Source organism: Brachyhypopomus gauderio, chromosome 7 (assembly GCF_052324685.1).
Source record: "Brachyhypopomus gauderio isolate BG-103 chromosome 7, BGAUD_0.2, whole genome shotgun sequence".
Classification (NCBI taxonomy): Eukaryota; Metazoa; Chordata; class Actinopteri; order Gymnotiformes; family Hypopomidae; genus Brachyhypopomus; species Brachyhypopomus gauderio.
In genome coordinates this window covers 11685530-11697656 of record NC_135217.1, presented here as the reverse complement: position 1 = coordinate 11697656, position 12127 = coordinate 11685530, and the positions used below count along the sequence as shown (strand labels likewise).

The 12127-nt window shown below is 46.1% G+C and overlaps 1 protein-coding gene and 1 long non-coding RNA gene across 12 annotated transcripts in view; one reads left to right on the top strand and one right to left on the bottom strand.

Moving 5' to 3' along the window:
- Positions 1-765: 765 nt before the first annotated feature.
- On the top strand, positions 766-2663 carry LOC143518871 (uncharacterized). The gene is made up of 2 exons (XR_013132295.1): positions 766-873; positions 1675-2663. It is a non-coding gene; the product is annotated as an uncharacterized LOC143518871 (long non-coding RNA).
- The window catches only part of mtmr4 (myotubularin related protein 4), a 55724-nt gene continuing 46247 nt past the window's right edge, over positions 2651-12127 (bottom strand). For 9 of the 11 annotated variants that reach the window (XM_077011704.1, XM_077011711.1, XM_077011712.1 and 6 more), the window contains 10 exons: positions 11918-12046; positions 11517-11628; positions 8909-9104; positions 7405-7590; positions 7060-7230; positions 6537-6691; positions 5000-6371; positions 4786-4923; positions 4320-4408; positions 2651-4166 (listed from right to left, as the gene is read on the bottom strand). In XM_077011704.1, coding sequence (XP_076867819.1) covers positions 3989-4166; positions 4320-4408; positions 4786-4923; positions 5000-6371; positions 6537-6691; positions 7060-7230; positions 7405-7590; positions 8909-9104; positions 11517-11628; positions 11918-12046 — 2726 coding nt within the window. In that variant the 3' untranslated portion in view covers positions 2651-3988. The remainder of the gene's footprint in view (positions 4167-4319; positions 4409-4785; positions 4924-4999; positions 6372-6536; positions 6692-7059; positions 7231-7404; positions 7591-8908; positions 9105-11516; positions 11629-11917; positions 12047-12127) is intronic. The other 2 variants (XM_077011702.1, XM_077011713.1) reach the window with 1 other exon arrangement.

Genomic DNA, 12127 nt, shown 5'->3' with positions numbered 1-12127 from the left:
AGACGGATAATGACAAGACGCACCCGCACCCACGGAGGTACACAGACGCAGACGAATAGACGCAGACAACGTTAACACACGCCCCAAAGGAAGGGTTCGGGGACCGTAGCGTGACACTATTTGCTGTGAAACGAAATACAATTACAATTACAATTTTACACTGTAAAATTCTTTAGCCAAAATTCAAGCACTTTTCAAACCTGGAACACAAAGCAACATTAAAATTCGTCAGGTAAATATTCCTTCCCCTGTTTTTGAGGGGTATTTCTTTACACTACCACGTATCGTTACGGAGAACACTGCAAAAAAAATGACGTTTAAAGGCTGAATACTTTCGCGAGCGACAGTAGCGCGCGACTCCGCGAACGGCGGAAGCGTCACATTCTGTGCAGTGTTCTCCGATCTCACAGGTTCACGCGCAGCGTGCGGAGTCGAGCGCTACGGTCAGACGCAAAAGTATAACTGAGCAAAGAAGAAAGCCAGGGCCGGCCCTTCCATTAGGCGATATAGGCAAATGCTAGGGGCGCCGGCTGTCCAGGGGGGCGCTCGCGTGCATGCGGTTTTTTTTTTTTTTTTTTTTAACAAATGAACAATTAATAAATGTGAAAACAAGCAAAGTCCACATACTCATAATTTCATTGTTTAATAATATTAGACAAATTAATAATTCTTATAATAACAACAAACGACACCTATCACCCGCGCGCCAACCCGCCCTCCCCCGCGCGCTCTGCGCACCTCGTTACTGTTTCTCTGTAGCTACACCACAGAGTGAGTGACATCTCCCTGTAAAGACGTCAAAAAGGCAGAAGTCCTCTGGTGCCCAGGGTAGAAAAATGAGAAAAGTGGAGGAAGAAAGGCGGCAAAAAACAGGTAATATAATGGTAATATGTGGTGAATTAACACTAAACCATTGGCGAACCGTCAGAGACTTCAACGCCTTCTCTGAAGGTTAATTGATCTTAAAAAGGATGCTTTATCTATTATATGTAATATATGTTAATAACCAATAATTTGTATTTTTCCTATAAATCGGCTTTCAAATCCACTTTTCGTACTTGTGCTTGAAAAAAACCTTAGCGGTGAAATAAAAAATCAACCAATCAGAATATTTCACACCGTTGTTTCTAGGTAAAAGAGAGAAAGGCCCTTTTACATTGAGAGCTTTTATTATAGATTGGCAGTTTTATCAACCAATCATATTATCGAATTAGAATCGTGGGGGGTCTCATTTTTATTTGAAACAAATCCAAAATGTTGCCAATCTGTAGCTGTTGTGTTTTTCTTTGAAACCAGCTCGCTTGACTCACAACTAACACTCAATCGTCATTGTGGCTTTTTCCCCTCTGTATGATCTTAGTGAAAACCGCCACTGTCATCATACTGCCCAATCCTAGTAGGTGCTATGATTAGCTTAGCTTAAAATAAATATATACTAATATTGTGGATGCACTTTTGAAATAATAATGTTGCAGTAGGCAAATTGCCCTGATTTGCACTGGTGGTAGTTGTTTTTAATTTTTTTTATTTATTTATTTTTAATATTTAAAAGTTGTTCTCTGCACTACGTTATGTAAAATAGTTTTAAAATATTTTTTGTGCAACACCTTTATATTTATTGCTTGTTATATGGTAATATTTAAGTCATTTGCTTTTTATTTGTTTCTTTAATAGTGACACAACCAACCCGATGATTGATGATACAGGGGGCGCCAACCAAAATCTCGCCTAGGGCACCACATTGGTCTGGGCCGGCTCTGAAGAAAGCAAAAATATATTTTTTACTAAGGAAAATAAAAAGTGTGACGCACAGTTACTTGGATAAGTAACTTTAATCTGATTACTGGACTGGAAATAGAAACTTGTTATATTACTCGTTACTGAAAAAAAGTGGTAAGATTAGAGTAACGTGTTACTGACCACTGCTGTCCACTCACCAAAATGTGATTCAGTATTCTATTTTTTTGGGAAGGTCCAGTCTAACAAATACATTTCCTGATGGCTAAATTCATCCAACAGAAATAGTCCCACTTTTGCTTCACCCCAAATTAAGTGTTCAGATCATAGTTCACATTCCGATTTTTAAGAAGGGAGACATTCCAGAGTCATGCATAATGAAAAAGATTGATGGTCAATCAAGTCCCTTTCAGAAACTCTTGCTAGCGAAAACAACTTCGGTCCTTCCAGATTCTATCCCCCGAGTGGAACATGAGGTCACTGACAACAGAAGCAAAAATCAAAACATTTTTCTCGTAGACATCTTTATTTAACCCATGGGATTTGACGTGAACAGTGTATTTCTTTACAACAATTGTTTACTAAGTGACAAATTTTAGCCAGTATTACAGATAACTATATATTACATTTCTGAATTTATTTTTTTATGTTCTAAATCAAAAATGTTCCTTCATCATTTTGCCATTTGAAAGCCCTAAGCCACTGTGGAACCTCACTGGAACCTAAAAAAATACTCATTAGCTAGCTGACTATTTGTACCATTAAACATGTTAAGTTGTTAAAATGGTGTCTTTCATGAGAAAAGGTGGGCAAAAAAAAAAGAAAAAAATGGCACTATTGAGGAAACACCATTAAACAATACATACATCAATCAGGGAACCATTTCTGACAGAAAATAGCAGGGAAAAAACAGTTGAGTGTTGAATGCTACTGTTTAATGTTCAGACTGAGAGACATGCATCATTAAAAAAAACTCCAAAACAACATTTAAAAATATCCATTATCCATGTCCAAACAAGGCAATGGCTCTGGTTTTAACCTGCAACCTTTACGTTCTGTCTGACACTCTGCTTGACCAGGAACAGTTCAGCATTGCTACAGTTTCACCCCCTTGGCTGCTCTGCCGTACGGTTTAGGAGGACACGGAGCACCAGGTGGCTAACGAAGTTACCCAGGATCTCCCTCTCATTTGCAGAGGCTCTTTTCCACTGACCCAAGATAAGCTCTCCCTTATCTAGCCCCTTAATTCAAGCAGTCAGAGAGAATGTATTAAACTGGCCTTAGATCAGTGTCAAATGGCGACATCTGCAACAACTTTTCAGCACCTCCTGCCACACACACACACACACACACACACACACACACACACACACACACACACACACACACACACACACACACACACACACACACAATTCAAGCTTAGCACAGGCACAGCGCACCAGAACAGACCACCGCAAGTAAACAAACGGCAGGTTTTCTCCCTTTTGCTCATGTTTGGTCTCAATGTCCCTCAAATTTACAACAGTTTATAGTGCATAAAATAATGATACAAAATTAGAATTCATTTAAATACTGTAGCAGCAACATTTCTGTTTCTTTTAAACAGTAAGCCTCCAGCTGAATGTGTCCTAGGCTTGGGAATCACCGGCTTCGACGGCAGGCGACAGATTGTCCTCTGAGGTTTGTTTGGGTGGATTTACATGTGCATGTCTGTGTATACGTGCAAGAGGGCTAAACTGGTGACCATGACGCTCATGTTTGATGTAGCTAGGGGTATAATGAGGTGACTCATTTTTGAGATGAAACAGACCCTCAGTGTCATACTGGGGGATATTGAACCATATCGCCCCCCTGGTGGACTGGTGTAGTTAGCCAGCAGGACGCTGGTAGGCTACAGCCAACAGCCTTCCTCAACCATAGAGGGGATTAGTTAGTTAACTAAAAAAAAAAAAAACCCAAACAAATAAAAAACAAGCAAAAACCCCCACAATTCTACCACACATCACCCTCTCTCACTTTCACTTCTGGACTCTGTTTACGTCCAAACATCCAACTCGTCCTTCTTCCCAGTCCAGTGTAACCCTTTCATCCCAGCACAGCGGCCCACGATGGCCCCCTCAGAGTCCTCCTCACCAACCGGTGTGGGCGAGGGCCCCGTTGCCAAAAATATCAGGCATGTCAAAGGGCGCCCACGTAGGGGGCCTGGCAGCCCACAGGGCGGGGATCCAAGCGGCTCGGTGGTCAGCTCTCAGCTGGAGGCTGTGGCGATGGCCTTCTTGAGCTGCTGGGAGCGGATCTCGCGTGTGCGGCTCTCCTGCAGCAGGTCGTAGCAGGTGTTGCACACCAGTACCGGGTCATACAGTTGCTGGTCTGGGATGGGCAGCTTCAGATGGCAGCAGTCTTTACAGAACACATTTCCACAGTTCCTGCAGGGACCACACACACACACACACCCCTCATCTCACGGCTAACGTTTGAACACAGGACTAGGTACTATTGGATATACATAATCATTTGAATGAATGACTCATCACTATAATCAAATCAGATGAATGTTGTTTCTGGTCAGCAGTACTCACCTGCAGTGATGGCGTCTCTTGGCAATCCAGAATTCACTGTCACAGTTGAAGCAGTGGGAGGCCATGTGGTCCGGCACCCACCTGGTAACCTAGGAGACAGAGAGAAGTCCTTAACATTCAGCATCAGCTCTGGAATGTGAAAGCAGCATTGACCATAAGAGATTAGGGGGAAAAATCTGATCTTTTGCTGCTGAAGTTTCATCATATGATTGTTCAGACTAGAGGTTTTCAGCAGGGTTCTTGGCAACCCATAGCCAATTCAGGCTTTCGTTCTGTTCCAGTTCCTTATTTGTCTGAGCTAGTTAATCACAGCTACAGAGCTCTTAGCCGGCTAAGGTGTGCTGAGATCTGGAGTGGAACAAATGTGTGGCCTGGCTGGTGGTCCACTAACAAGTTGGCTGAAAACCACTGGTTTCAACAAGCTGGTCTTGGATCAGCGGTGTGTGAGAAGCAGAGAGGCAGAAACCTGTGGCAGGTTAAGAGGGAGGCTGACCTCGGTATCCTTCCTCTCCACATGGTCCCAGCTGCCCTCGCTGAGGCGGTCTTCACTGTGATTGGACAGGGAGTCCTCCTCCTCGCCGTCGTCCGACTCTCGCAGGCATGTCTGCAAGCGGAAGGAGAGGTCAGAGGTCAGCTGGCGACGCGGGCGCAGAGACGAGGCTAAAGCGAACGGCACTCACGATGTCGTCCTCGTAGTCCACGTCGGGCTCAGAGGGCGGCGAGCAGTACTGCCTGCGCTCCAGCTTCATCTGCAGCTGCTTCACCTGCCTGCGCAGCACCTCCACCTCCTGCTTGTAGCCCGCCTCGATCTGTCGCAGCCTCTGCTGCACGGCATCCACCGCCACCGGCAGACCGTCGTCGTCCAGGTAGCCGGGCGAGGCGGCCGCGGGAGAGACGCCCGCGGGAGGCGGAGCGTAAGCGGCCGGCAGAATCTGCCGGAAGGACGGCCCCAGGGCCGGGGAGGAAGAGGCGCAGAGCGCGGCGCTCCGGACGGCCGATATCCAGCCGGACGGCACGGGGCCACTGGGGTTGCGGGGCGGCTCGCGGCGGCAGCACTGTCCTCCGGCGGGGCTCGCGACGTGAGCGCGGAGCAGCCGGCTGGCCAGCCGCCGACCCTGGTAGGCGCCGTGCTGAAGGGTGCCTCCGCAGGCCGACTGGACCAGGCCCTGCACGCTGCCCCAGTGCGAACCAAGCAGCGAGAGCTCGGTGAGCTGGCTCTGCGAGATGAGACGTCGCGCCGCTCGCGAGCACTCGCCCGCCGGCGCGGCCGCCATGGCGATCGCGCGCTCTTTCAGCGGGATGAGCTCGGAACTCTTCACGTCGGGAGTTCGCTTTTCCTCAACCGGGGTCGGGCACGAAGCACGGGTCTCGCCCGTGCCGCCTGTGGGGAGTGGGGGCAGCTCGGGTAGGGTGGGGTCTTGCTCCGTTAGGGTGTCAGTGGAGTCCTCCAGTGGGGTGAGAGAAGAAAGTTGTTTGATGGCTAAAAGCTCAACAGCAGCAGGTGAGGGCAAAGTAAGTGGCTCACTTGCGCCCTCTAGCTTCTCCATCTCGCTACCGACAGGACAACCGAGGGCATCTGCAGCAGTAGCAAGTGAGGAAGTTGCTTTTGCAGTCCTAGTGTGCACTTCCTGTGGTAGGGGCGGGAGGGGAAGGCTGGCGATTTGAGGCAGGGCTTGGTGTAAAATTGGCAAGTCTTGAGGCAGGGAAGGAACTTGCTCTAATGTTAAAGGGTGGGGCAAGGATGGCAAAGGCTGTGTGGTTAAACAAGGCTCCACCCTCGCGTCCGTGCAGCTGTCCTCACTAGTTTCGGGAGATGCGGAAGGTGGAGTTTCTTCACACGTCTCCACCTCTTGGTCCTTGCTGTCCAATCCAGTGTCCGAGGTGTCCTCAGGGCTCTCTGTCGACCCACCTCCCTGAGCTGCTATTGGTTCCAGAGGTGGGCGCTCCTCCTGGCAGTGCTTGTTGAGGTTGGGGTCACTGGAGGTGCGGGTGAGGGCCACGCCATTTTCACAAGCAGACACCAAATTGTCCATGGACCGCGTCTTAGGAAGCCTGGGTTGAGGGGAAAAATAAAAATCTCAAAAGCTTCAACATTGTGCTTTGTGTACTATCTAGATGTTCTACATTAGATGTCCAGGAGAGGGCAGCCTTCGCTAACAATTGGCATCCAAAAATAAAGCTTTAAAAATTTAAAGAAAACTGGGTTTTTGCACTGACCTGTCAAGTGAGCGTGAAATCAGCTCCTCCCCCTGAGAGGAGGGGCTAAGATAGATTTCCATGGAGTCCTCTGCTGCGGTGCATGGGGACGAAGTGGGCAGGTACACAGCTGTCCACAACTGTAGTGCTCGCGTGTGACACACTGGCTGTAGAACCTGTCACAGGGTCCAGACAAGTGTCATCATTCTGATTTATATAAAAAGGTGTCTTCTGCCAGTCAACTGGTAAGTAAAAATGTGAGCCATTATTAGCATACACAAACTGACTGATCAAGACTGAGCTGAAGGTCTTTGCTCTCATGGGATTTTCAAGGTAAATTCATCCTGAAGGATTTTATTAAGATTGCAAACATTGCCACAGAAAAAAACTCCAACTGCAGTAAATTATTCACTGCTGCCTTGTTTGTGCAAAACTTCATTGTAACATTCAAACAAAATAAACTAAGTGTAGATGGATATTTGGTGTTTATTAATAACTGAGAATCAAAGAGTGCAATCGAAAGGTATTGGTATGAGAGAATTACCATGTCATGGCAGGGGATGTAGAGAAAGTTCTGGAAGTTCTTGTTGCCAGCACGGAGAAGGGACCAGACCGAGCAGGTGCGCTTGTAGATGTTCCGAGTCTCACGCTCGCGAGCGTTATTGCACAGGAACGTGCCATACAGGCAGGAGTAGGTGTGCTGTGCCAGCTTCACCTGATGGCCAAACAGCCAACAAGGCAGTGAATCACCGTGAGTCACAACACATGAACGAGTGAACAAAATGAACACTGAACGAACTGCACATAGGAGCTCCGGCCGACGACGCCACAGATGGTCAAATGAGTGACAGGACTGAACTAGGTCTCATATGGCAGGTGGCTCACGCACCAGGAAGGCCTCGGTGAACTCAAACAGGCAGGGGAACTGCTTGAGGAGCTGGTGGACACAGTCCAGCCACTGCAGGAAGACTGGACACTGTTCGCTCACGTCCTCCGCGTTCTCGCCGTGGCCGCAGCGGTCCGCAAACTTGTGGCCGAAATCCAGCCACTCTGTCTCCACCAGCAGCTGGAAGCCCTGTGGAGAGGAACAGTGATGAACTGGAGGAAAAGTAGAAGTAGAAGGTAACACGGCATATATGAAGTTAGTAGAAGGAGAAGGTAACACGGCATATATGACGTTAGTAGAAGTAGAAGGTAACACGGCATATATGACGTTAGTAGAAGTAGAAGGTTAACACGGCATATATGACGTTAGTAGAAGTAGAAGGTAACGTGGCATATATGACGTTAGTAGAAGTAGAAGGTTAACACGGCATATATGACGTTAGTAGAAGTAGAAGGTAACGTGGCATATGTGACGTTAGTAGAAGTAGAAGGTAACGTGGCATATATGACGTTAGTAGAAGTAGAAGGTAACACGGCATATATGACGTTAGTAGAAGTAGAAGGTAACACGGCATATATGACGTTAGTAGAAGTAGAAGGTAACACGGCATATATGACGTTAGTAGAAGTAGAAGGTAACACGGCATATATGACGTTAGTAGAAGTAGAAGGTTAACACGGCATATATGACGTTAGTAGAAGTAGAAGGTAACGTGGCATATATGACGTTAGTAGAAGTAGAAGGTTAACACGGCATATATGACGTTAGTAGAAGTAGAAGGTAACGTGGCATATGTGACGTTAGTAGAAGTAGAAGGTAACGTGGCATATATGACGTTAGTAGAAGTAGAAGGTAACACGGCATATATGACGTTAGTAGAAGTAGAAGGTAACACGGCATATATGACGTTAGTAGAAGTAGAAGGTTAACACGGCATATATGACGTTAGTAGAAGTAGAAGGTAACACGGCATATATGACGTTAGTAGAAGTAGAAGGTTAACACGGCATATATGACGTTAGTAGAAGTAGAAGGTAACGTGGCATATGTGACGTTAGTAGAAGTAGAAGGTAACGTGGCATATATGACGTTAGTAGAAGTAGAAGGTAACGTGGCATATATGACGTTAGTAGAAGTAGAAGGTAACGTGGCATATATGACGTTAGTAGAAGTAGAAGGTAACACGGCATATATGACGTTAGTAGAAGTAGAAGGTAACACGGCATATATGACGTTAGTAGAAGTAGAAGGTAACACGGCATATGTGACGTTAGTAGAAGTAGAAGGTTAACACGGCATATATGACGTTAGTAGAAGTAGAAGGTAACGTGGCATATATGACGTTAGTAGAAGTAGAAGGTAACGTGGCATATATGACGTTAGTAGAAGTAGAAGGTAATATGGCATATATGACGTTAGTAGAAGTAGAAGGTAACACGGCATATGTGACGTTAGCAACTGAAACCAACAGAACAAGAGAGCAAAAATAAAATAAGCGACCCATTACCTCAATAGTCCTATAGTAGGGGTCCAGTAGGACCTTGGCGAGAGCCACAATCTGAGGCGTGCGGTCCCAGCCATCAGAGCAGTGAACCAGCACCGGGCGCCCCTCCCTCTCCACCGCAGAACACACCAGAGTGGCTGCCTTCAGCATGACGGACAGGTGTTGCAGCCAACGAGTGCTCTCCAGAGCAGACAGCCAGCTGGGTACAGGAAGTGGCACACACAGATTTAGGATTTAGCCAAGTGAGGCACAGCAGCAAGCAGCAGCAGTGGAGTAGCAGAAACGACAGGATCCATTAGTTGTGATGGGATGTTTCTAAGACTTTATTAGGATTCATTACTTCCTATTCCCATTTGACCTGAGGAACATGAGCTGAACAGACCAGGCAGGTGGAGAGCAGTCAAACAAACCTTTAAAGACTCAGTCACTTCCGACCCAACACGGTGTATATTAAATACAGGACCCTGTCTAACCACCACAACCTCTGCTGCTGTGTACTACACGCTGGACCACGTGTAACCACCATCTACGCGTACACAGAACACAGAATCTCTACTGCTGTTGCTACTGCTACCAAACATCAAGATTTGTGCCACATTTGTAACTATAACGGAAGGCTAATATAATAGTGAAGAAGAGCTAGCTGGTCTATTTCCCAGCACAGCTTAGTTTCTTAGAATGACTGGGCTGCACTTTGAGTGAGCCTGCTTATGACTTCATTCACAATGGCTTACTTTCTCCTGATCTGTTTTTCTTAGCTAATTAAGTTTGCCAATTCACTCATCACATTTGACAATATACACTGTAAACTTATTAAGTCTACCCATCTCGGAAAGTGACAGTGTTTGTCCACATGACCGACTTTGACAGATTATTTGGTGATCACCAGGATTCTAGATGTCGGGTCAAATGCAAATGTTCTCACGCGATAATCATGAATCAGCTTTTTAAAAGATGACATTAGTCAATGTGCGCATTTACAACTAGAAAACTTGATTTTTCTCTGCTCTCGTGCTCACATGCCTTCTGTTGGAATTTTCACTGAAGATTACCTACAGCGCTCTGTTGCTTTAGCCAAATCCATTCCTAAACAACGGCCTTGATCCAAAACTTCAACATCTGCTTGCATCCTATTGGCCTTGGTGGCCTTCCGCAAGATCAGAGTTGCGTTATTGACCGTTCTTAACTGGTACAGGCAGGGATATGCAATTTGATTTCATTCGTATAGGTCATTCTGTTGGACAGCTTACTTCAAAGAGTTCTCAAAATATTAACATGACTTAGCTGAGGTGAACTGCATGCTACCATAAAGAATTCACAGATCAAATAAACTCGAATGGTCCTTTGTTGTCTTGTGACTTGGCGGTGCTGTTTGGCATAAAGCACAGCACATCGGAGCCCCTGAGGGCAGATTAGTATTTCATCAAGGCTTGGAACAAGGCAACCGAAGTGGTGCACCAGTTGAAATCGAACTACATATACAAGAGAAACACATACATAGTGGCTCCAATTCACAGCTATTTTGAACAACCATGAGACAATTAGGAAATACATCTTCAAGCATGCCAGTCAAAACAACATTCTCGTTAGTGACAGGAATCATACAGCTAATCTTTTCAATATGTCTGGGCATGTCTCCGATTTGTCTAAGCCCAGCTATGTAAATATATGCTGGCCGAAGTCATATCCCTCTACCTTAGTCTTGTGTAGTCTGGTTTCCAGTCAGTTGTAAATGTGTTACAGTCACTTGGCATCCAGTGTGGGTGTTAAATCATTTAGAACACTGCTTCAACATTAACTGACATAGCAAAAGCTTTTGATTCTGTGGATCATGTAATCTTATTAAACACTGGGGCGTCTGGTCACTCTTTGGCATTTTTTATTGTTAAATACTGTGCAGCATGTACATTTAGCCTTCTATCTCCCTCAAACCCACCATGTGTCTGAAGATGTTGCCCAGGGCACAGTATGTGGTCCCACTCTGGTCTCCATATATATTGATGATTTGCTTCATGTTAATAACTTTCCAGTTCACTTATGTGCCGAGACAACATTGGACGCCACTGGTCTGTCTCCTGATGCAGTATTAAAATCACTCCAGGATGGCTTCTTCAAAGTTCAGCACCGATTTACTAGCGTCATCACTAAATGTTGCCAAGACTAAAATAGTGGTTTGATCAAAAGGCCACCATGATGGAACCATTTAAGAGCTGGTTACTGCTCATTTTCAGAATGACGACATATGCCAGTGAAGGTCTATTTTAACAACACAGCATCAGTGTTCACACAATCATCTCTAAATATCACCCATTGCTGGCATGTGATTGATTTATGCGATCATGACCATGTTTAAAACACTGAAAATGGCCTTTGCTCCAGTGACACACGTTTCAGAGGGTGTATCTGTAACTGGTGACCACACCATGGACTCAACAGCTAAGCTTAATCTTCACCAAACCATCCCATCATCTTAGTGTGTTGTTTTCGGGAGAAGACCAAGACACAACAGTGAAGGAAATTAAAGGGAATAAAAGATAAAACAATCTGAAGTGAAACTGAATGTGTGAAAATGTAAGAGTGGAAGGCCAAAAGGTCATGAGTGTCTACTCACTTGCTAGGATCAGGGATCTGACTGCACACGGCTCTCAGAGACTGGAAACTGTTCCGGATGGAGTGAATGTTGGCCATTCCCATGAACATCACCTCACAGTTTGGATAGTACTCTAAGGAGAGAGAGAGAGAAAGAGAGAGAGAGAGAGAGAGAGAGAGAGAGAGAGAGAGAGAGAGACAGACACACACACACACACAGATCAGTCAAAGGCATGTAAAATTCATCAGCCTGCATCTGCCTAGACAGTCAACCCACACTAAAATTAGACAAGCCAAAGTGAAATTGTTCAGTAGTGTCACCCAGCATGTTGTGTATCTCCAGAACTGTTGACTGATGGATCACAGGGTATCCTCAGTGTGGTGGGGGCACCCGTGTGTTGGGGGGGGGGGGGGGGGGGTTACCTTCGCATTCACAGCCTCCACCCTTGGCGCGGTTGGCCACCGCGGCCGTGTAGGAGCGAGCATCCAGGATGAGGAGCTTCTGCGGAGCAGAGCCGCCATCCGGACCAGCACCGCCTGTGAGGGAGGAGTCTGAGAGAGAGGGGGAGGGGGAGAAGGAGGGAGAAGACCACACAGACGGGGGAGAGAGAGGGGGACAGTTTAGAAAAAATA